This window comes from Equus asinus, chromosome 8 (genome assembly GCF_041296235.1).
Source record: "Equus asinus isolate D_3611 breed Donkey chromosome 8, EquAss-T2T_v2, whole genome shotgun sequence".
NCBI lineage: Eukaryota > Metazoa > Chordata > Mammalia > Perissodactyla > Equidae > Equus > Equus asinus.
The window spans coordinates 63,574,890-63,598,472 of NC_091797.1; the positions used below are offsets into that span (position 1 = coordinate 63,574,890).

General features: G+C 42.6%; 1 protein-coding gene across 2 annotated transcripts in view; it reads left to right on the forward strand.

The window, feature by feature from the left end:
• The window catches only part of LYRM4 (LYR motif containing 4), a 159,216-nt gene extending 135,887 nt beyond the window's left edge, over nucleotides 1-23,329 (forward strand). The window contains exon 3 of one of the 2 annotated variants that reach the window (XM_014860189.3): nucleotides 22,879-23,329. In XM_014860189.3, the coding sequence (XP_014715675.1) occupies nucleotides 22,879-22,947 (69 nt within the window). In that variant the 3' untranslated portion in view covers nucleotides 22,948-23,329. Of the gene's footprint in view, nucleotides 1-7,125; nucleotides 7,590-22,878 lie in introns of those variants that run through there. The other variant, XM_044773311.2, reaches the window with a different exon arrangement.
• Nucleotides 23,330-23,583: the final 254 nt, after the last annotated feature.

The following is a 23,583-nucleotide window of genomic DNA, read 5'->3' on the forward strand; positions in this document are numbered from 1 at the left end:
GCAAATGGCAGGATTTCCTCCTTTTTACAGCTGAATAATACTCCATTCAATGAATATCTGTATGCACACACACGTATATATACAAAAAAAAACATTTTCTTTATCCCTTCTTCTGTTGATAGACACTTAGGTTGTTTTCATATCTTGGCTGTTATGAATAATGCTGCAATGAACATGGGAATGCAGATATCTCTCCAAGATAGTGATTTCAGTGCCTTTGGATATGTACCCAGAAGTGGGATTACTGGATCATAGGGTAATTCTATTTTTAATTTTTGAGGAATTTCTATACTGTTTTCCATAATGGCTGTACCAACTTGTTTTTTAACTTTTTATTATAGAAAGATATGAATATATACAAATGTAGACAGAGTAGTATAATATACCCATTACACACCTTTAATAATTATATACTCGTGGCTAATGATATTGTATCTATATGCCCAGCCATTCCCTCTCATATTATTTTGAGAAAATTTATATTTCATATGAAACAATTTTAGTATATATCTGACAAGATAGATTCTTTTTTAAAACATAACTAAAACACCATTATCATACCTAACAAAATAACAGTAATCTTTAATATCATGAAATATACAGTTTAAATTTTAAATTGTCTCATAAATATAATTTTTTACACTCTGTGTGTGTGTGTGTGTGTCTTTGAGTTAGGATCCAAATAAGGTTCTGGATAATGTATCTCTTGAATTTCTTCTAATCTGTAAGTTCTGCCTATATATCTTTTTTTTTTGCTCACTCTTGTTTTTTCTTCTTAAAGATTGGCACCTGAGCTAACAACTGTTGCCAATCTGGTTTTTTTTTCCCTGCTTTTTCTCCCCAAATCCCCCCAGTACGTAGTTGTATATTTTAGTTGTGGGTCCTTCTAGTTGTGGCATGTGGGACACCGCCTCAGCATGGCCTGATGAGCGGTGCCATGTCCGCGCCCAGGATCCGAACCAGCAAAACCCTGGGCCGCGAAAGCGGAGCACGCGAACTTAACCACACAGCCACGGGGCCAGCCCCTTTTGTTTTTTCTTGAAATTTGTTTGCTGAAGAAGTAAGTCCTTGTATCTATTTTTGCTGATTTCATCTTTATCACTTATCTTGTATAAAAATTAGGTAGATCTTAACTCAATAGATTCTTAACTTCAGCTGGATGTTAGACGCACCTGGGGAGCTTTTAAAAATCCTGACTTGTGTGGAAACAGTTTGGCAGTTCCTAAATAACTTAATTATAAAATTAACATATGACCCAGAAATTCTACTTCAAAAGAATTGAAACAGGTTTTCAAACAAAAACTTGTACACAAATAGCAGCACTATTCACAATAGCTAAAAGGTAGAAACAACCCAAATGCCCTTCAACTGAAGAATAGATAAAACAAAATGTGGTATATCCACACCGTGGAATTGAACCGTAAAATTAATAAAGTAGTGATATATGCTACAAGCTGGATGAGCCTTGAAAACTTTGTGCGAAGTGGAAAAAGTCCAACACACAAGCCATATATTTGTATGGTTCCATTTATATGAAATATCCAGAATAGGGAAATCAATAGAGACATAAAGTAGATTAGAGGTTACCAGGGGCTGGAGGGAGGAGAAATGGTGAGTGACAGCTTAGTGGGTATGGGGTGATGGAAAAGTTGTGGAAGTAGATAGTGAAAATAGTTGTACAAAACTGCAAATGTCATTAATGCCACTGGATTGTACACTTGAAAATGGTTTAAATAGTAAGTTTTATGTTATGTATTTTACCACAGTTTTTTAAAATTCTGACATGTAAGCCACCCCCCAGACCGAGTAAATCATAATCTCTTAAGTGTGACCCAAATATCAGAATATTCTAAAGCTCTCCAAGGGATGCCAGTGGGCAGCCAAGGTTTGGAAGATAGAGGCTGGATTTCAAGTCGTCTTCGTAGGTGCTGGTGGGGGCGTGATATATTTAAATTTGTGCCAGTCTGTTCACTTGTTCTGAGGAATAGCCGTGTCCTTTCAACTGCTGTCAGACAGCAGATGCTGTCAGAAATCTGCTGCCTAGAGTTAGGCAAAATATTATGTCTTTTTTTTAGAAAATAAATGTTTGGAAAGCCTGAGAAGAAAAAGATCACCTTGCACTGATGTGATTGTTTTTTAATATGAGAGAAAAAGGCCCTGCGTTTCTAACTGCCATCTAGATATGTGAAACAGTGGCATAGCCCATGAAATGGTAGCCTCGAGACAAGTGGCCCCTCAGTGTCCCCAGTCTCCCCAGGCGTGCACACACCCTGCCAGAGCAGACTCGGGGTGTGTCCCGGCCACTTCTCCAGAAAACCTAGGCGCAAGAGAGCAAGCAACTGCTGCGACTCTTCAGGAGGGAAGTGAGCTCCCCTGTCATCTGTCTAATCCGGGCATGGCTCGTGCTGCCGTCAGTCCTGTAGAAGCTCAGCAGCACTTGCTTCCCTGCCTCAGGAAGGAACATGCCGTTTCCTTAGCAAGACTCGCTTCCCGTGAGCTCGGATCAGACCACAGCTGCTGCCGCCTCTGCGGCTTTGGCAGAGTTGCAGATAGCTTAAACGTAGATAGGGAGTTGTAGTTCTCCTTTGCTTCAGCCAACTTCCTTTTCTGGCAAAATCTGAATAAACTCAAAAACACTGGGCAAGTGGCTTGTTGCTCCCCATGGAGCTTCACAAAGCTAAGTTCTTTATGTGATCCGAGAGATGGATGGCTTGTAATTTTCTTTGCTCAGCATTCAGTTAATATCCTAAACTCTCATTTCTGAAAATGACTGTGGCTAAGATGTACTCCTTAAGCGGAACTACAAATTAAACTTGGAAATCACAACTCGATCTTTCTCAGCCTTTTGTAGCCCAGCCTAAGTGACCGAAGGACTCTTCTGTTTGAATAACATGAAGTTTCCGTCTAAGATATTAATTAGAAAAACACTTTTTCAGATGAAGTGTGTTGTAGTAAAAACGTCATAGATTTTGCTCTGACCCACATTCCCCTCACCAACCACCTTTCTAGGCTCATCTCCAGCCTAGGAGCTGGCCCTGTTTCCTCCCTTCCTTGCTGTGACCCTTGATATGCTTGTTTAGCTCTAATAAAGTAATAAAGCTTGGTTGTGAATAAACACATATATATGGTTTTTTAAAGGTTATATGCACTTTTGGAGTCAGAAGACCTAGAATGTCATATGTCAGCGCCATAATTAATTTACCAGTTGTGAAAATGTAGGCAGGTTACTAAATTTCTCTGATTCTCTTTGCTCATCCATAAGATGTATGTGAGTCTTATGTATTGCGTAGAGTTTTTGTAAAAATTAAGTGAGAAACTAAGTAAAGCATCTAAGCTGACACATGCCCAGTAAATGTTACTTTCCTAAATAGGTAGTATTGCTAAGTAGGTAAGACAAGTGATCCTCAAACTTAATCCATCACAGGCAGGGGGTTAAGGGATAGGATGCAAAAAGGCCTTCTCTCTTCACTGTGAGGGTGTCCTGAAAGCCACAAGAGCTGGGTACAGTTAAACCAGGTTAGAATTTAGGATCTGCTGATAAATCCTATCTATCAATTGTAGATCCATGATTCCTTGAAGATAGAGGTATAAGTTAGGGATAAAGTTATGAGGCCAAGGCATATGATTGCATCTCAATTATGATTTATATCTTGCCTTTTTTTCCCACTGAAAATATATTTTCTAGGTCATTAAATATTCTTCATTTCTAATGATTACATATTAAGGATATTCTGTCAGAGAAAGCTATGGGCAACTCTGGCAGCTAATTTGAAAATCTAATAAAAAGTAAAGTAGCCTGAGATTTAAGATTTTCTTTGGCCAAGTCCTTGACCAATTTTTGTGGATGCTTATTTTGGTAAATATCTTATGGACATGTTTTTAAAAAATATATGCTTTGAGTTGCATATATGTGTACTTAGTTTGTTCATTGTATTATTCAATTCTTCTATGTCATTGCCCTCTTAAAATGGACTGGCTCTATCCAGTTTTGAAAGAGGACTATCAAAGTTCCCCACTATAATTTTATTTTCATCAGTTTCTCCTCACATTTCTAATAGTTTAGTCCATGTATACTTAGTTACTGTCTTATTTAGTGCATACAGGTTTACAACTGCTATATGTGTTTTGTAAATGTTGCTCATTTTTCAATTTAGTGCTTTTAGACTCAACTCTGCCTTGTCTAATGTTAATATAAACATGTGTTTTCCCCCTCAAATGTGCCTAGTGTATCTTAATTCATCCCTTGATTTTCAGTCTTTATCACTCTTGTTTTAGGTGTTTTGTTTTGTTTTGTTTTGTCTATCCCAGATAATCCATTTACGTTTCATATAATGGCTGGTAGGGTTGATTTTATTCCTTCCATCTCATTCTATTATTAATTCTGGTTTATTTCCCTTCTTCCTTTCTTTGTTTTTGTTGGTTTTATGAAGTAGCTATTCATTCCTTTTTTTCCTCTTTTAGTAGTTTGTGAATTCTGTTGTACTCTTCTATGCCCTTGATGATTGCCTTCTGTAGCCTGATGCTTATAATTAGAAGCATACATTTGTTACCATTATTTGAAAAAGGATATCTATTTCTCCCATCAAGACATCCTATTTCCCTACGTATATAAATTTCATAAATTTGTTCATTGCTTACTAGTTGTTTCTTTCCAAGTCGCTCTAATCGCTTTTATTGTATACTACTTGTCCATCTCTCCCAGCAGCTTTATTTTATAGGCAGCTATTTGGATCAGTTTTCTTCTCTCTGGCTTCTAGAGTCCCTTAAGCGTGTTGTTGTTTTTCTTGGTCATCTCACTGGGTTCAGGTCTGGTTGTTGGGGTGCCCTACATGGCCACGTTTCCATAAGGATAAAAGGGAAGGATCTCCTACTCCCAGGAGACCACTGGGCTAGCAATGGCAGCAACTGCCTGTCTTCCTGTTCCCAGATCCCCTCATACGATCCCATCCTCAGGAACAGGGAGTGCCAGCCTTGCTTTCCAGTTCCTCCTTGACTGATAAAGTTCACTTACAAGACCAGTGTCAGCCAGATCCCCAGGGTCCACAGACCTCCTGCAGCTACACTCATCGCAGAATCCTCAGTGCTGGTCTCCAGGCCCGGCATGCTCTCCAGGAAGAAGGCTCTCACTCACACCAGCTGCTCTACTTGCCTCAGCAGCTTCGTGCCTATCTCAGAGAGGCAGAGAGATTGGATTTGGGAGCAGAGGGGAAGCGTATCTGGTCTCCGAGTTCCCAGAATCCCTCTCTCCAACCCTTCTTAATAGAGAGATTTCAGAGTCAATTAATTTTGTAGTGAGAGCTGGAAACCTAATCAATATTGAGAATATAATCTATAAGAAAAGCATATTCCAAGAACTTAACTGACTTAGAAATAAAGACCTCATAGAGCACACCCTCCCTCCCCTCCACGCCACCTCCCTTGGTTACTCCTTGGTACTTGGTCTCTGACTTGGCCTTTGTGGGCTGCCTTGTACTCTCCCTTCAGTGTGGCTGGTAGAGTAAGGATGGGCCTAGAGCTATCTTTTCACATTTTCTACAGTAAAATATGTTAAAGTTTTCAAGTTTTTATTTTCAACAGAACTACAAAATAATGGTAGGCTGAGTAATGGCCCCCAAAGATGTCCACATCCTAATTCCTGGAAACTGTGAATGTTCCCTTTCATGGCAGAAGGGACTTTTCAGAGATATTCAGGTTAAGGATTTAAGATGAGGAGATGATCCTGGATTTTCCAGGTGGGCCCTAATTGTAATCACAAGTGTCCGTATAAGAGGAAGGCAGAGGGAAATTTGACTACAGAAGAGAAGCAGGAGATGTGATGACAGAGCAGAGATTGGAGTGATGTGTTTTTGAAGATGGAGGAAGGGGCCACAAGCCAAAGAATACAGGCAGCCACTAGAAACTGGAAAAGATAAGGAAACAGATTCTTCCCCCAGAGCCTCCAGAAGGACCCAATCCTGCTGACACCTTGACTTTAGCCCACTGAAACTGATTTTTGACTTCTGACCTCCAGAACTGTAAGAGAATTTGTGTTACTTTAAGCCACCAGTTTGTGATAATTTGTTACAGCAGCAATTAATACATAAACTTATCCTTTGGAGAGCTGATGAACCCAATGCCACTATTTCCTGTCCCCAGTCCCCAGGAAGGAATGGGATGGACACAGTCTTGAGACATGTCACATACATATACAGTGACCCTTGCGGTCCTGGGAGCATGGCTGGAGGGTGGTCAGGGTTGAGGCTACTGGCTGCCTCCAAGCCCTTAGAGACAATGTTCATGTGGAGATATTCTGCGCTAGTGACCAAGAGAGGTGCTTTGTGGAGATTGAGGTTTTCTTTGAGCAAGTGCCTATGTGAACTGCACATCAGAGGTTCTTGGGGAAGGGGGCAAAGCCAAGCCTTCAAAGGAGTGTGGGCCCCAGCATGGACTGTCTGAGAGAATCCCCAGGCCCCAGCTCTGGGGGAGCATCAACATCTTGTCATGTGGGTGAGAAGGGACCTCACTCAAAGTTGTAAGTAAAACCAAGATTGATGGACTCATCCCCCACATAGTAGTTCACATCCAAAGTTGTGTAAGAACATCAGGAAGTGTGGACAGAGAGGAAAACAAAAGAGAACAGTTAGAGGGCCCATAAGACAAGTTCACAAAATGGTTGTGGGGAGGTAAAGGAGGAGGGAGAGCATGATCTCCAAATGCACTTATTTGTGACAGTCAGTTCGTTAAAAGTGGCCCCTGAAATCTTCAGATATGATTTCTTTCCCCGAGAAGGAAAAGATAAAGGTGTCTGCCTTTTATCTGCTGTCCATCAGCCAGGCAGCCTTGTAACTTTGACTTTCCCTGGTGGAGTGTGCTCAGCCACTCTCAAGCCTGACAGCTTAATGAAGCCCTTGGTATTATTGGTGAGCTAAAGAAGCACCTTGTATCTGGGAGGCCACAGGGTGCCCAGGCAGTTGGTCACCCCCACTTTCAGCTAGGAGCAGGGAGAGAGCGGAATAGGCACCCTGCTCCCAAGATGTGAATGTCATGGCTGCAGTTCTCTTCACGTTGGCAGTTCTATAAAATGTTTCTGTGCAGACAACAGAAATCTAAATTGAAATTTCCACTTAATTTTTATTGTTCCAACAGGAGTACTGTTTATTTTGTGGAGGATCAACAACTTCAAGACACTATTTCCTATTGCATGCCTAGATTTCTCCTCACCAAGGCTTGACTGGTCTTCCACGAAAAAAATTTCATTGGATGGTATCAATGTCAGCTTCCTGGTTTTAGTATTGTACTAGAGTTGGGCAAGATGTTATCATTGGGAGAAATAGGGTGACAAGTACACAGGACCTCTCTGTACTACTTTTGTGAACTTCCTCTGAACGTATATTAATTTCCAAATAAAAAGTAAAGGTTAATATGGTAAATTTTAACATAATGTATATTTTGCAATGTTTTTTAAAAACCCACTAAAAATAAAGAAAACTTCTTTTTAAAAAAAGGATGGTATAGACCAGCACTATTCAATGGAAATATAACGCAAGCTATAAATCCAAACCACATGTGTATTCTAGTAGCCACATTAACAAAATTAAAAAGAAACTGGCAAAATTAATTCTAATGTATTTTCTTTAACTCAGTGTATCTAGAATATTGTCATTTCAACATGTAATACAAAAAATATTAAGATATTTTGCATTCTTTTTTCCTTATTAAGTCTTTGAAACCCAGTGTATATCTTATAGAACATCTCAGTTTGGCCTAGCCATATTGCAAGTGCTAAATAGCCATGGGGCCAATAGGACAACACAAGTATAGGTAGTATTTAGGCTATAAACACAAAACCTTTAATGTCTCTTAACATCTTTTAACATATTTATTGAGATTCACATATCATACAATTCACCCATTTGAATTGTATGATTAACTGGTTTTTAGTGTTTTCAGAGTTATGCAGCCATCACCATAATCAATTTTAGAACATTTTCAGCACCCCAGAAAGAAACTCCACACTCATTGGGAATCGCTCCGCATTCTCTCCTGCTCGCTCACTCACCGCAAGCTCTTGGCAAGCACTGATCTACTTGCTGTCTCTATGGATTTGCCTATTCTGGTCATTTCATAAAAAAGAAATCATACAATATATGTCCTTTTGTGTCTGGCTTCTTTCACTTAGTATAATGTTTTCAGGAGTCATCCACATTGTAGCATGTATCAGTATGTCATCCCTTTTATGGCTGAATGTATTCTGGTGTATGGATATACCATGTTTTATTTATCCATTCGTCAGTTGATGGGCATTGGGTTGTTTCCACCTTTTTGCTACTGTGAATAGTGCTGCTGTGAACATTCTTGTACACCTTTTTTGTGTGGACATATGTTCTCATTTCTCTTGAGCATATACCTAGGAATAGAAGTGCTGCACAAAATCATTTTTGCACACGACTGATTTTTTATACATTTTCCTTTGCCATATCTGCCTGTTGTTTACATACTTCAAAGAACTGAGCATTTTTAGCACCTACACTGCTAATCTCCCTGTGGTCTTGGAGGATTTGTTTCCATCCCCCTGAGTTTTATAGTGAGTTGGTGCTGGTGGCTGGGTGGTGTCCCAGGCACTACCAAAGTGCTAAGGCCATAAAGAGCTTTATCACTTTCTTCCAAGGGAGAGGAAGCCTGGTGCTCTCACGGTTCTGGGTGACCTTTCATTATGCATTAGAAGAGTTTGGGATATTTCTGTCAGAGAATAAAGGAAATAATCTTGATATCTAAAGAGCTCACGTTTGTGGTAAATCTCCAGGTTTCTATAATAGAGTCCCAAAGCTAAATGATAGGAACACGTTACTTTCATTAAGAAACGATTTGGAAAGGAAAGGAGAAAGGTGAGGGCTTCTTACAAACAACTCTAAAAGAGGGGCTTGTCCCACCAGCCGGGCCATGTCCTCAGGGTTGAAGCCCATGTCAGGGTCCCTTCGTCTTGGTGATGAGAGAAATGGATTAGCCACCTTGTTTTAACAGAAAAGCAAATCAGAAATCAGTCCAAAGGAAAGCTACTTACAGCAGGTCAAGTTTTGGCCTCAAGTGGAAATCCAGAGCATGGCTTTTATCACTGAGATCATCATCAAAGGCTTCAAATTTCACTCTCTCTAAAAAACGGCAAGTACTTCAGATGTTGCAGTTTCTCTAGTTCAAGGGAATATCATTAAAACATCTTCTTCCTGGGGCCAGCCCCGTGGCCTAGTGGTTAAGTTCACACACTCCGCTTCGGTGGCCCAGGGTTTCACTGGTTCGGATCTTGGGCAGGCACACAGCGCCGCTCATCAGGCCATGCTGGGGCAGTGTTCTACACACCACAACTACAGGATGTACAGCTGTGTGCTGGGGGGATTTGGGGAGAAAAAGCAGGAAAAAAAAAAAAAGATTGGCAACAGTTGTTGGCTCAGGTGCCAATCTTTAAAAAAAAAAAACAAAAACATCTTCTTCCTAAACAACATGAAGAACTCTGCTGCAAGGACTGCCTAAGGAAGAAGCCTTGTCCGCCAGGCTCAGCTTCTGGCTCGTGACCACTCAGAGTGCTGGGTTCCTGCTCCTCTGGCCGGGGCTTGCGCGGAGACCTTGGACAAGTGCCTTCTTCTCTTGGGATTCATTCATTCTTTTAGCAGAGATTGACTGAGACAGCGTGCTAGGCACTGGGGACAGCTAAGGGGGATGTTTGCTCACAGACTGATTTATGATCTCAGACTCAGGCTGCATAGACCCAAGGTTCCATATTGAGACAACAAAAGCATGCCATTGGCTATTCTGAGTGGCTTTGAAGGGGAGAAGAGTTGGTGGAGGGCCTGGAGCTCGGCCAGGGAATGAGGATTCAATATGAGTGAATAAAGAAACCATGGGGGCTGGCCTGTGGCCAAGTGGTTAAGGTTCTGCGCGCTCTGCTTCAGTGTCCTGGGGTTCGCAGATTCCAATCCCAGGTGCAGGCTTGCTCCAGTCATAAGCCATGCTGTGGAGGCATCCCACGTGCAAAGTAGAGAAGGATTGGCATGGATGTTAGCTCATGGCTAATCATCCTCAGAAAAAAAAAGAGGAAGGTTGGCAAGGAATGTTAGCTCAGAGCAAATCTTCCTCACCAAAAAAAAAAGAGAGATAAACCATGCAGGTTTCTATGCCAAGAACCTTCATATAATCATATGATCAGAGAGAGATGATTCTAGCAGCTGTGTGCGGTGGACTAAGGTGGGGCAAGGGTCCTTTCTCCTCACCATGGCTATGCCAACCACATTAGCAAGGTCATGAAAGATATCCCACAGGCCTCATATGCTGAGAACTGGCTTCCAGACTCTTGGGGGAATACAGTTTCATTGGGGGTAGGAACGAAGCTGACTCCACACTGCTAGGTGTAAGGGATATGAAACTGACACAGCCCCAGACTTCAAGAAGCTCACAGCCTCCTGTTGGAGACAAACACATAATCTACATAAACTATAAAGGCAGTACAGTGTGGCTGGTGCTGTGACGGAGACAGTACAGAAGGTCATGAGTGCACGGAGCACTTTTCCAAATCACGGTCTGAAGCCTCATCCCAGATCTGCTACCTCAGAATCTCTGAGGGTTGGCAAGGAGCCCTGCAGTAAATCTCACACACACTGAAGTTTGAGACGCACTGGCATAGTGGGGGCTGTGTGCCTGCTGCAAGAGGTGCCGGGCCGGGACGTGGGTCAGGGAAGACTTGCTGGAGGAAGGACACCCGAGCTCAGGACAAAGCCAGCCAGCCTGTCTGTTCTTCCCTGAACGGCTGCCTTGTGCAGCTGTGATTCCTGGAAGTGTGTCCCCACTTGCCTGAACAGCAATAATTCTCTCTTAGAGGGTCCATCCGTGAGAGATGGACATTTCTGAAGTCATACTCTTAGCCCAATTGGATACATAAGGGACAAAAGGAAAGAGGAGAAAAGAGAGAAGAGGCAAAAGATATGAACTCATAAAAATAATATATTTTCTAAGAAAAAAATCCTTTCTCCAAAATGTAAAAAAAGGGGGGGAGGGGAAATAAACAAACCTTATCTTGGAATTGATAATGTTTTCAGCTGAAATACACTGTTTAACATTTATAATTGTGAAGACTATGTAGAAATTTAGGGAAATGTGTGTGGTATTAGAAATCTAAATTAATAACACCAAATAGTATATGCACGTGATAGTTTGTAAACAATTACTTCTAGCTTTTCATATGTAAACATGACAGAATTATTATGCAAAAATAAAAATAAAGTTGATTTGGGATGGTGGGATTATGGTTGACTTTTTAAATTTTCTTTTAATACGTTTCTTTTAATAGCTTTTTTTTTAAAAGATTTTATTTTTCCTTTTTCTCCCCAAAGCCCCCCAGTACATAGTTGTGCGGTTTTTTTTAGTTGTGGGTCCTTCCAGTTGTGGCATGTGGGACACCACCTCAGCGTGGCCTGACAAGCACTGCCATGTCCGCACCCAGGATTCGAACCGGCAAAACCCTGGGCCGCCAAAGCGGAACACAGGAACTTAACCACTTGGCCACGGGACCGGCCCTCTTTTAATAGTTTTTTAAAACTACACTGTATCGCAGAATTAACTGAGAATTAAAGGATTAGAATTTAGAGATTTGCTTCAAGTCAGAGTAGTAAGTATTAACCCCGTGATGTTGGATAAATTAACTTTACCTCCCAGGCCCTGATCTCTTTAAGTGTAAAATAGAGTTAGAGTGATGATGATACCTACTCAACAGCCCTTAGAAGGATCAGGTGAGCCAATAAAGTGTATAAATACTTTGTGAACTTTAAAGTGCTAGACAGATATTAGTTATTACTATCATTATTATACAAGTATGAAGTTGTCATAGTCTTAATAAAATGGCTATAGTATGACTATTGAAGCAAATGAAAGTGAGGAAAAGGCCCATCTGCTAGATTGCAGTGGCCTTAACAGCAGAATGGTAAGAGGCTCTTTTTAAAATCAGCTGAGGTAAAAAGTTGGGACAGGCAGATTAATTTCCTTGCACTTTCCCGTAGCAGTTAAAGATGAGCACATTTAAAGAAGCGGCCATATCCTGTTTGCACATGGCTTCTTCCACTGCAGCCGTTCCCTCCAGGTGGGTGGAAGGAGGCTGCTGCTGCAGCTGCAGGGAGCGCCTCTACGCGGCCTATTCTGGGGAAGCCAGGAGGACACGCAGTGGGGCAGGTAGAGGGTGGGCTGTACCAGGCTTGCTCTGACCCTCCAACACCCAGGTAATCTGGCCTGTGCCCCGTGTTGCCCACTGCTGCAGCCTGTCCTGCTCCGAGGCATGCAAAAGCAGGACCTGGGGGAAGAGAAGGTAGGGCCACGGATTACAAGACTAGGATCAGGGAGAGAAGTGTCTTTGTACCTTATAGTGTCACTCTAAGAGGCTGCACTGTTAATGAGGGCCAGGGAATGCATCTTCCTATCCTCCATGCACCTGGTCTTTAGAGGTGCTGGGTGTTTGTGGATGATTTCTACCTGGTGGTCTGGACCACTGCTCTGGTGGGCAGATGGCTATGAAACTGGAGACAGACACTGGCTGTCTTCTTGCCACATTCCCAAATTCTCCCTCCCCCACCTCTGAGAGATCAAAGCAGAGCTGGCCACATGGGGACACTGGATACAAACAGTCTGCTAGATGCTGGACAGGAGTCCCCTGGAGTCAGCTGTGAAGCACTGTGTAACTAAGGTTCTGTGAGATGAAAGGGTCCAAACAGCAAGCATACCATGTTGCTTGTTAGCGCGACTGCAACTCAGTCACCAAGCCCTTCTTGAAACTGGGAAGAACTCAGGACCCAAACATTACATCAGAGTGAAACCTGGCACGTCGCTGGGATGGCGACAACAAGAGCCCAGGCAAACCACCAGAGATAATGTCCCATCAAAGGTCACGCGCCTACAGGGAGCTCAGCTGCACCTTAGCCCCTGAACTCAGTGCTCTGCGTCACTGACACTGCAGCGGCACAGCCCAAATCCCGGGATGGCTATCGTTAGTTACAGGTGATGCAAGTGACTAGGCTGGCAGCTCCTGGGATGGCGCCGGGACCAGCAAGTGCTTGACTGTATGTTTACCACTTACTTGGGGAACTTTCTGGGACAATCAGGTGCTATTTTACCCCTTCAGGGACACCTTTTTTCAGGGTCAGCTTGAATCACTTCTCATTTTAATATTTGTTTTAAGTGAATATACTTGAGAAGGCAAGCTCAGCACAAAATATTAGAAAGACAAATACTGAGTTAGATTACCCACCACTTCAGACGAATCGTTTCTAGAGATGTGCAGATGGACTACTTCATTCGGTTTTGCTGTCTCCCTCATCTGATGACGATGGCACCAGGCTTGGTTAGACAGTACAGAGCACAGCCACCCACACTGCTCCGTAGGACTTACAAGTCCTTGACTCTGTGGGTTTCCAGGCTTAGGGAGAGCATTCATCGTCTGAGACGTCTGTCCCCATAACAGATTCAAAACTTCCAGAGGAACGAATGAACAGATCCAAAGTCAAGGTTATAGTACCAAAGAAATGACACTCAACACAGAAGAGAGTTTCCAGAGTATGAACCAGAAGGTGCACTTGTAATTTTTTCCTTAAATTCAAGCTTGTGAAATATGCTGATTTACTGGCCTCTTTTAAAAACTGCCAGGCTGAGTTTGATGCTTTTTGGTGTTAAGCAGCCTGGAATGGGCAAGGGTACCCGGATGAGAGACAGTGAGCATTCCCTCCCCTGGTGTGCTCACACCTCTCTCCAGACCCAGGCTCTCTGGAAAGTTTCTCTCCAACAATCCCACACTCAACCGTTTCTGACTGAAGGCCGTGGCTGGTGGCCGCTGCCCTACCTCCCTCTCACGGGCTGAAGTCGCGCTCATGAAAGAAATGATGGGAAACAAAAGAAACAAACAAACAAGAGATCAAAGTCCACACATTTTTCTACAACTTGCCCCTTTTCAAGCTCAGCATCTTTTCATGTCAGGACACACAGATCTACTTCTTTTCGAACAGCCTTGTATTCCTTGGGTCCCATCCCTGCAGGGACCTGCCACGTGATATCCAGGGACATTAGTACAAATGGTCAGCCACATTCTCACTTTTCCAGGGCTGGGGAGCCTTCCAGGAATGATATTAAACCTTAAACAACATTGGGGTCAGATCTATACCAACATATCTGATTAACTGGGCCCCCTTCTCTCTCCCTCACCCAGAAGTCAGGTTGAAAAGAAAACCCATATGGACATGAGAGAAAAACACCATAGTGGGTACATATCAACCCTGGTTTTTTGTCTGTTTTTTTGGAAAAGGATTCACCCACTAGAAAAAAAAACTGATAATTTAAAAATATTAATAAATGCTCAGCATCAATCCCCTTAGATTAGTGCTCCTTCTCAGGGTGACAGTCCAACACAAGGGAATGATGTCACATGCATTGGATCCCTTCCCCCACATCGCTAATGAGAAGTTACATGAATGGGGCCCCAGCCACATGTATTTTGGAGAGCTGACCCTGTGGTTCTGAGGCCCAGTCCTTGTTAGGAACCACTGCCTTATATGCACATCTGTTCAAAAAGGGCTTATTCCTGCAGAGGGGCAAGTATGCTTGATGGAATGGCAACCCCTGCCAGCTGCCCACAACTTCAGTCTCCTCTGAGGCCATGGTTCTCTGAGATCAATTAAAACAGCTTGATTTCCTTTACCCTAAAGGCCTGGAATACAGAGACTATGACATGGTGGGCTTTTTTTTTTTTTTTAACTGAACCTCAGACATGCAGAAAAACAACAGAATGGCCCAGAAATCTGAAAACAATGCATTAGAATTAGGGCAACCATATAATTCATCATCCAGACCCTTGAGAGGGAAAGAAGGCTCTATTAATAATCACGCTGGGACAATAGGTGTAAACTGGACGTGTGGTCGTGCTAATGAGAGTACACACTCCTGCATCTAGTTTCTCTCTTGTCTCTGGAAGCAAGGATGAGATACATTGTTAACTGTGACATGGGATTTAGGGAAGAGATAGGAATTTGTTCCTCGCTGCCAGACACATCACAGAGGAAATAAGAGGTAACTCCTCACACCACTCTCCACATTAGGAATATCTAATATCTAAAATTCAAGGCTTACAGAGTTGAATGGAGATAGTGTGTGTATGGGGAAAGAGCACACAAAAGGACCCATCCCTGGGTTCTTTGAACTGGCCTTTCTCTACTAGTACATTTAATTGTTGACTGAATTTTCAAAGATCCAGTTTGAACATTTCAGGCATCTTCTATGGCATAAAATAATGGGAAAATTAAAAGTAGTAATGTTATATGTAAACATTTTGAAAAACAGACTACTGAATTCTAGAAAGGAAAAAAGGCATCTGCTTCGAGAGCTATATTTAGGGGAAGACCCTGTGACCTATATTTATAAATTCGGGTTTCATAATACCTCTTATTGCTAAATAGAAGAGACTGAAAAAAATTATATAGAAGTTCATGTATTCCTATTTCAGTTTTCTTCTTGGAAAAATTATTAGGAAGCATAAAGTGTGATAAAAGTGGTCTATTTGAAAAATGTTTATTATAGCAGGTGACTTAATTATCGCAAGGCTGTGACAGCAACTCTCCACACTGCGATCTCACCAGAAAGAATGCAAGCAGCCTGGAAAGCTATCTGATGTTGTTCAGGCCAGAGGAAGGGCACAAATGTGCTCTCCTTCTGCCAGACAGGTGAACAGGCGGCAGGCAGCAGGCAGCAGGCAGCAGAAAGTATGGTCTGATAGGAGGCCAAAGATTGTAATCCTACTATCAAAGATTCATTGTATTGGTGACTCTAAAGGTTTTGGGGAGTGTTCCAAAGGCCCAGTCAAATGTAGCTATCTTAGGAAAGTGTGTCAGGAGGCAAAGGTACATGACAAATAAAGTGCGTCTTCTAGAAAGGCCAGAGTTACTTGACATTTTTATACTAAAAACATTTTTATACTAAAATGAGCATAAATGCATATGGAGCAGAATACACCATTTACATGAAGATCAATATGAGACTTCAAAGAAATGTTCTAGTTACTGAAGCCTCTTCAAGCCAAGCCCCAAGCCCCCATGAGTATGATTTTGTGTATTAATTACTTCTGTATAATAGGATCTCGTTTCTAACTCCCTCTTCTATTCTGTTCATTTCTCTCTCTTTGGGCTAGTGCCACAGTGTTTTAATTGTATCTCAAAAATGCTTTAATATCTTTCTTTTCAAAATGTTCTTTCTTATTCTTGTCTTCATATTCATTCAAATAAACATTAAAGTCATTTTGCCAAGTATCTCAAAAAATCCTGTTAGGATTTTTATCATCATTGTGTTAAACATAAATTAATTTGGCAAAAGATTAACATTTTTATGATTCAGTATTTCCATGAACATGGTATATCTCTCATTTCATTCAAATTTATATTTCTAAGTTTTATGATTTTCTTTCTAAAAATCACACGCATTTCTTATTTAGATTTTCTAGGTGTGTTATTTTTGTTGTTGTAACTTTTGTTAATCTCTTTTCTCATATTTTCAGTGTGATCCACTCAGATGCTGGCTTCTTATATGTGAAAATGGAAAGGCATGCCCATCTGAGCAGCTACTCTCCTTCCAAATATGGAAACTAAACACCAAAGGTGGAGTTTGCTTGTAAAAAGCCTGTAAATTGATGATGATGATAATGGTATCTTTATCATAAAGTTGTTGTGAGATTAGAATTAAACACTTTATATTAATTGATTTAGTTAATTAAATGCTTAGAACAGTGCCTAGCACAAAGAAATGCTCATTAAATGTTACCATTACTTTCATCATCGTTATCATTATTACTTTTTAGTAGTAATAGCATTACCATCATTAATAGTTATAGTATAATTATTACAATGCCGGGGGCAAGATTTGGCACTATCCCTCATTGAACAGGGAACCATCCCTGCCTGGGTGGTTTTACCACTTCAGAGAGGGAAGAGAGCAGGGACAGTCCTACCCCTTGCCTTCACCAGCAAAGCCAGATGTCAATGTCTCTCCCATAACTTTTCAGTGACCAGGGGCACCTCCTTTTCATACCAAACTGCGCTAACCAGCTAGAAGTATCATGGGCCCTACCTGGACCGGAAGCTGTGGCCTAGAGCAGAGGCGAGGAAAGAATGGACTTGGCAGTCAGTCCTCAAGTCCAGCCCAGAAAGTTCCAATTCAAAACCAGGTGGTGGTCTTGGGCATCACTCACACCCTCTCTCCACAGTGCAGGGGAGTTTAATAAGTACAAAATCATACACTCTATGACTAGAGAGTGAGGAATTTTGGAGATCCTTGAGGTCAGGATCTGAGACCCTGTGGTATTCAACTTGACAACAGACAGGCCTTGCACAATGCTGTGCACATAAGTAACATTTAACAACTCTTTATTACTGCACACCTGGTGCCGTTCTTATTTAATCCTCCAACAGCAGGAAGGCATTTAATGTATTTGGGGCCTAGGAAGTATTTGGGGCAATTGGTGCATTTTCTTCAAGTCTAGTATCTCATTTGATTCTCGGAACAACCCTGTGAAATAGGCAGGGAGTAGCAGAGGCCCCACCTCCCCCATCCCTGGTGATTGAGCCCAGCTCCTCTGGGTCAAAATCAGATCGAGATGTGTTGCACTGGAGACAGCGCATTGCTTCAGATGAGTAAGCAATGAAGACCTGAAACATTGTACTAAATTTTATTTTCCTGGATCCTACTTCTTCCTTCCCAGCAGGTTATTTGTCTAATGAGTCTCAGAGCTCATAAGTGTTTCTGGGCCATCCAGTCATCCCATCTACTTGCAGTTGAGTAATCTGTGTATTTTTCTAATGGACTCTAATGCTAACTCCTAAAGTTTATAGAATAAAAGTGTGATCAGCTTTAATGACCAATTTATGCACGGCTGTATAAGTCAGTTTGGGATTCCGGAGGGACTGTAAATTGGAGCTGTTAATTGCGCCTCCTCACTTCCATTGACCAGTTCCTCTCACCTGCAGCTTGGAAGCAACATGCTCTGTCATTAGCACTGCAGCATCCGTCCCCACCTGGCCCCCTGATGCATGCTGACACATTTTATAGCCTAAATAAATGTGACACAACAGTTACACAAACATTTATTGCCTCGTCTCTATAGCCCTCATTGAGATAACTTTTTAATATTTCTTCTCTATGTGAACTGAATATTTCCCTTACCTCTTCTGTAATTGCTCTAGGTTGCTCCCTCATAGCCCTGGATTATAGCCTTAAACCTTCTGCTGGGCCAAATTTAAATCATTTGATTTTGCTTAACAGTGAGTGAACATTCTTTTACAGTAAATGGTCCTATTGCTATTTTTGTTAACTTGCCTTTATCAGTTCCATATTTCCACTAGTAGCTCTCCACCAAAGCACTTTATAATCACTTATAGATCTGGGTTTTAGAACCATTAGACATAGAGCCTTATAAGCAGGGATACCAGACAGTGGTATTTTTAGTTATCAAGTACTTACTGAGCACCTTCTAGTGCGTGGCACTATCCTAAACTATGCTATGAGGCAGCTAAGTCAAGTAGAACATAAGCCCCTCCTTTTTCCTACTCCCCATCAGTCACTGATACTCACACAGAGTAACTGAAACAGGCACACAAATGATGATGGTACAAGGCTGCATGAGTGCCACCCGAGTGGCACAGATACGTGCAGTAAGTGTTCCCAGGTGAGAGAGCCCCTTCTGCAGAGCGGGCCAAGGGAAGCTTCAACCATTGGCCCAAAGGGTAGCTGGGCTTTTGCCTGGTAGAAATGGAGTGAGCCTTTCTTGGTGAAGTGGCCTGAGCAAAGACACAGAAGTTAGAAGACCCAAGGTCTCCTGGCAGTCAGTGACAAGCTCACTGACATGAGAGGGTGGACGGCCATCAGAGGACTGTAAACATCAACCAAGGGGCCTGCATAGATGGAAAGATATTAATCTTTGTGCCCTCTTAACACTATTAACATTAAGATCTGATTTCATTCTTTCTTTTTCCCCAAAGAGCCATAAAAGTGTTGTATCGGAATGGAATTTTTAAAATCTAATTCATACTCCTGTCAAAACAGACTATGAATTTTAAGATTTGTTTTGATTTAAAGTTTTCTAAAACTTGAGCTCTTTGGGTCACCCCGTTGTTTTTCATTCTGTAGCTTTCTTTGGAGCCTTTTACGTGGAGCTTGATTGGGACTAGCTCACCCCATATCACAACTGCCTTTCTTTCAAGAGAGCAGCTACCCCCAAAGGCTCCACGCTTCAGATGGTGGACTTTGAGAAACTCGTCATGTGTTAACTGTGTTCGTGGGCCTTCGGTTAGGAACACAGCAGAAGAGCATGCAGCAGAGAGCCCTGTGTTCTTGTTCTAGCCCACCCACCGGGAAGGAAGGTGGCCATTAGCACATGCGGCGTCCACACAGTGAGTCACCTGGGAGAAGGCGTGTTCATTCTGTGGTGTGATGGATGTGCTGCTGGACCTTCAAAGGGTCCACAAAGGGAGGTGTCAAACAAATGACTCTTTTTGGAAAATAGTTTTGCAAGATCTATCAGGAACCATAAAAATATTCATACCTGTTTACCTAATAATTCCACTTCTAGAAACCTTTTATAAGAAAAAAAAATCAGAGATGCTATAAAAGATTTATACATAAGAATGGTAATCCCAGCACTAAGTGGAAACAATGTAAATGTCCATATGACAATGATTAAATAAAGTATATCTTTACAATGGAATATTATGCAGTTATTAAAAATATCCTTTCAGAGAACATTTAGTGACATAAGGATTATAATATGAAGTTAAGTAGAAAAAGCAAGTTATGATATGATTCCCAATTTAAATATTGTGTATTTGTTTACTCATACACACACACATGCATTTTAAATCTGTGAATTAAAAGACTAGACAGAAAAATACCAAAATATTAATAGCCACATACTCTAAAGCCAATATTTAGGGAAAAATAACAAGATCTTCATAAAGTGCTTGTGTAGTTTTAAATTTTAACTTCAGAAATTTCCAGGCTGTCTGTTAATGGCACCTTGCCAGGTGATAGGGATATTGTTTCTACTTATCCTAGGGCACAGCTCACCTCCTTCTCTGCAGTGACTTCTTCTTCAATAGTCATATGATCTACGATTAAAATTCACAATATGCATTCATATCAGTTAGGATTTAGTTTAGGTGTGTATAACAAGAAACCCAAATAACAACAGCTCTAAAAAAAATGGAGGTTTATTTTTCTCTCAGCCAAAAAAAGTTGACATTAAGCTTTCCAGGGCTGGTATGGTGGCTCCATGGTCATCAAAAACCTGGGCATCTTCTTTCTGTCCGTCATCCTTAGTGTGTGGCTCCCATATCAAACTTATCTCACGGTGCTGGATGGCTGCTGATGTTCCAGCCATCAGGTTCATATTCCAAGCAGAAAGGAGGCAAAGTAAGGAGAGGAAGTGGAGTGCTCCTGAGCTGAGGCAGCCCCCTTTAAAGAATTTCCCCAGAAGCTAACACCTCATTGGCCTCCTCTAGCTACAAGGGAGGCTGGACAATATAGTCTTTTGGATGTATATATTGTCCCCAGTAAGGAAAAAGGAGAGACAGATATTGGGTAGGCCACAATTACATAATGTGGTTATCTTAAATTTTAATAAATGTTTTTGCACCCCTTCATTGAAGTTTTTGTGATTGCTACAACTGTGTTAAAGTTACATGTAATTAATGTTAAAAAGAATCAGCATTGGCTAGGGAAATGGAAGAGGAACAACGTTTTGGGAAAAGCACTGGACAGGGGTCGGCAGATGTAGATTCAGGTCTTTGCTCCTCCATGAGTTGACCTCTCTGAGCCTTCATTCCTCACCAGAACAATGAGAGTGGTAATTCTTGTCTACGGGGATTGATCTTGAACATCCTCTTGTTGGTTCTCTCTTCTGTACATCACCCACGTATTTCCCTGGCCTGCCCAGCTCTGTACCTGCTGTTTGCCTTCACACCTTAGTGAAGTGATCTTTTTAATCACAAATCTGAGTAAGTCGGTCTTCTATTTTTAATTTTTCAAAATTTTCCTGAGAATGAGTTTGGCATCCCTGATTTGGCCATAGCCTCCCTTCCTCTTATTCTCTCTCTTCTCTACCCACCTGCCATCCACATTCACAGCCTATGATGACTTTGACGTTCTCCATAAGCCCAGATGTGTCATGTGCGTTCGCAGCCGGCTGCCTCTGTGGGTGCCATCCCTCCATCTGCAATGTGCTTCTCCCTAGTCCCTGGGTCTGCTGCTCAGCCCACTGAACTCCTCTGAGGCCTCACTTCAAAGCCATCTCCCCTGGGAAGTCTTTGAACCCCCCTCCGGCTGAGCCCCGTCTCCTGCTGTATTCCTCTAGTCCTGCATGTTGCCCACGTTGGTAGCACCTACTGGACCGTAGGGTGATCACCTCCTTTCTTGTCTGTCTCCCCTCCCAGACTCAGAGCTTCCTGAGGGCAGGAGTCATGTCCTCATGTCTCGCCTGACCACAGTGCCTGGCGCAGCAGGTGCTCACCACTTGTCTGCCTGATAGCTGGGGGCTGTGGCTGCTCTTTGAGGCCTCCTCTAGGGTTCACTGGGTCTTTCATTCAACAAACACCTGTTCCTAGCTTGCAGCAGGTGACTGGCATTGCACTTAAAAGAAAGACCCCTGCCCTGTGTCTGTGTCTCCGCTGCACACAGCCATTTGTTCACCATTTCCCTTGGCCCCCTTCCTTCTCTTTCACTTGTCAGTGGTCTGCTGAGCACTGTTGTCTGCCAGGACTGTGGGCCACAGAGTAACAGACATGCATGCTTCACCAGCTAGGAAGATGTAGCAAATGGCATGGGAAAATGGAAAAATTCAGATGGTCTACTGGGGCTGTCATTGGTGTACCTTAGTAGTGACATAATCTCCCCTTTTCCTGGGTCACCATTTTGAAATAGGGTATTAAGGCAAGAAGGGAAGCCACCTGAGGGTCTTGAAGCTGACCTCTGGCCACTCTGGTGGCTGCTCTAGCCTTTGGGAGTTTCCTCATTTACTTAAAGATCAGTTAGTCACCCCAGATTACCCACAGACAGTGGCCAACTGCTCTGAAATCCTTTCTTCACCAATTCTACCTGCTCCTAAGAAAGTATCACATACTTTTGGAGAAAAATTGTGATGAAGACCCTTTGTTCAAAAGGAAGGACCAGTCACCTTCTGTGACCCTAGGTTATGGCTCCAGCATCCACCTGGGACAGTGGGAACATTTGGGCACTAACAGAGACACTTCATTTAAGAGGACACTTGAAAAGGGCAGGAAAGAGGAGAGGCAGGAGGTGAATAAAGAGACTGCTGTCCTCAGCCACACCAGGTCAGGTGTCCCCGTATCATTTGCATCACCCTTAATGCCACCCTTTCTGTAGCCCAAAATAGACAAAACACATGCTGCTTTATGCTGGAAGTTTCTCCTTATGGAAGAAACAGTTCTAAAGGATGGTGGTCCTCTTAGGTGAGGAGTTGCTGTGCACACATCTGGATGGCTCTCCCTCCAGCCACCAGCTGGGGAACCTGGTGGATAGTCTCACCAAGCTCATGACAGCCCAAGAAACCCAGGCTTCGGCTGCTGGTGCCATTTCAAAGGCAAGAAGGAGTGAGTGTGTGGATCTCTAACATGTTCTCACAGTGAGGGTAGTGGGAATTAGATGGTACAGGGAATTAGCAAAGGCAAATCTGATGACTACGCTTTGCCCCACAGTCCAGTTTCCAGCAGGGGACAGCTCTGTGATAGCATACATTTGCATTTAAATGTTAAAAATGCTCTTTCTGACTTTTCACAGTGAATGGAGTCCCATGGTTCTTGATCTGTGTCTTTTCTTTGCCTTCAGGTCCACATTGGCCAACTGTATTCGACTGACAAGCTTATCATTGAGACTCAGGAGAAGCCCAGGACCTAGCGAGCCGGGACCAGCCACTACCGGTAGCCATGGACCACCTTCAGCATCCATTCTATGCTTGGGATGGGGGCTCCCAACAGACCACGAATGGCCTCTTCCATCAGCTTAAAATAGCTTCTTGCTCTGCCTGCCCTGTAGGAGCTGATAAACTGAGTGAGGTTTCCGTTCTTCTGCAGCCTTAGTGAAAAAGGATGGCTGTCTCTCCTTGGTTCAAGTGTTAGAATGAGGAGCTGGAGTTCACTCACAATAATGCTGTGTATTATTGTGTCTCCTCTCCACCCCACCCCTCCTTTGTAGCTCATCGCCACTTATACAGAGCATTTCCAGACTTTGTTTTTTGATCCTTGACAATAAACAGAATTGTCTCCCTCAGCCTTCTATACCAGATAGACTCATCTTCATAAATGCACTTTCGTTTCCTGCTGATGCAGGTCCTGCGGGGGGCGGGGGAGGAAGGCCAACAGGAGCATCCAGCCCTGAGCTGAGTCCTCCCTTTGTGAAGGCAAGTGCAAGCACCAGAGATTTAGGGGACACCAGGGAGTAGGGAAGGGCCGAAGGTCTGGAAGATGCACCCTGTGATTTATACCCGGGCCCATGCAACAACGAAGGTGGCCCACGTGTGGACACACACCTGGA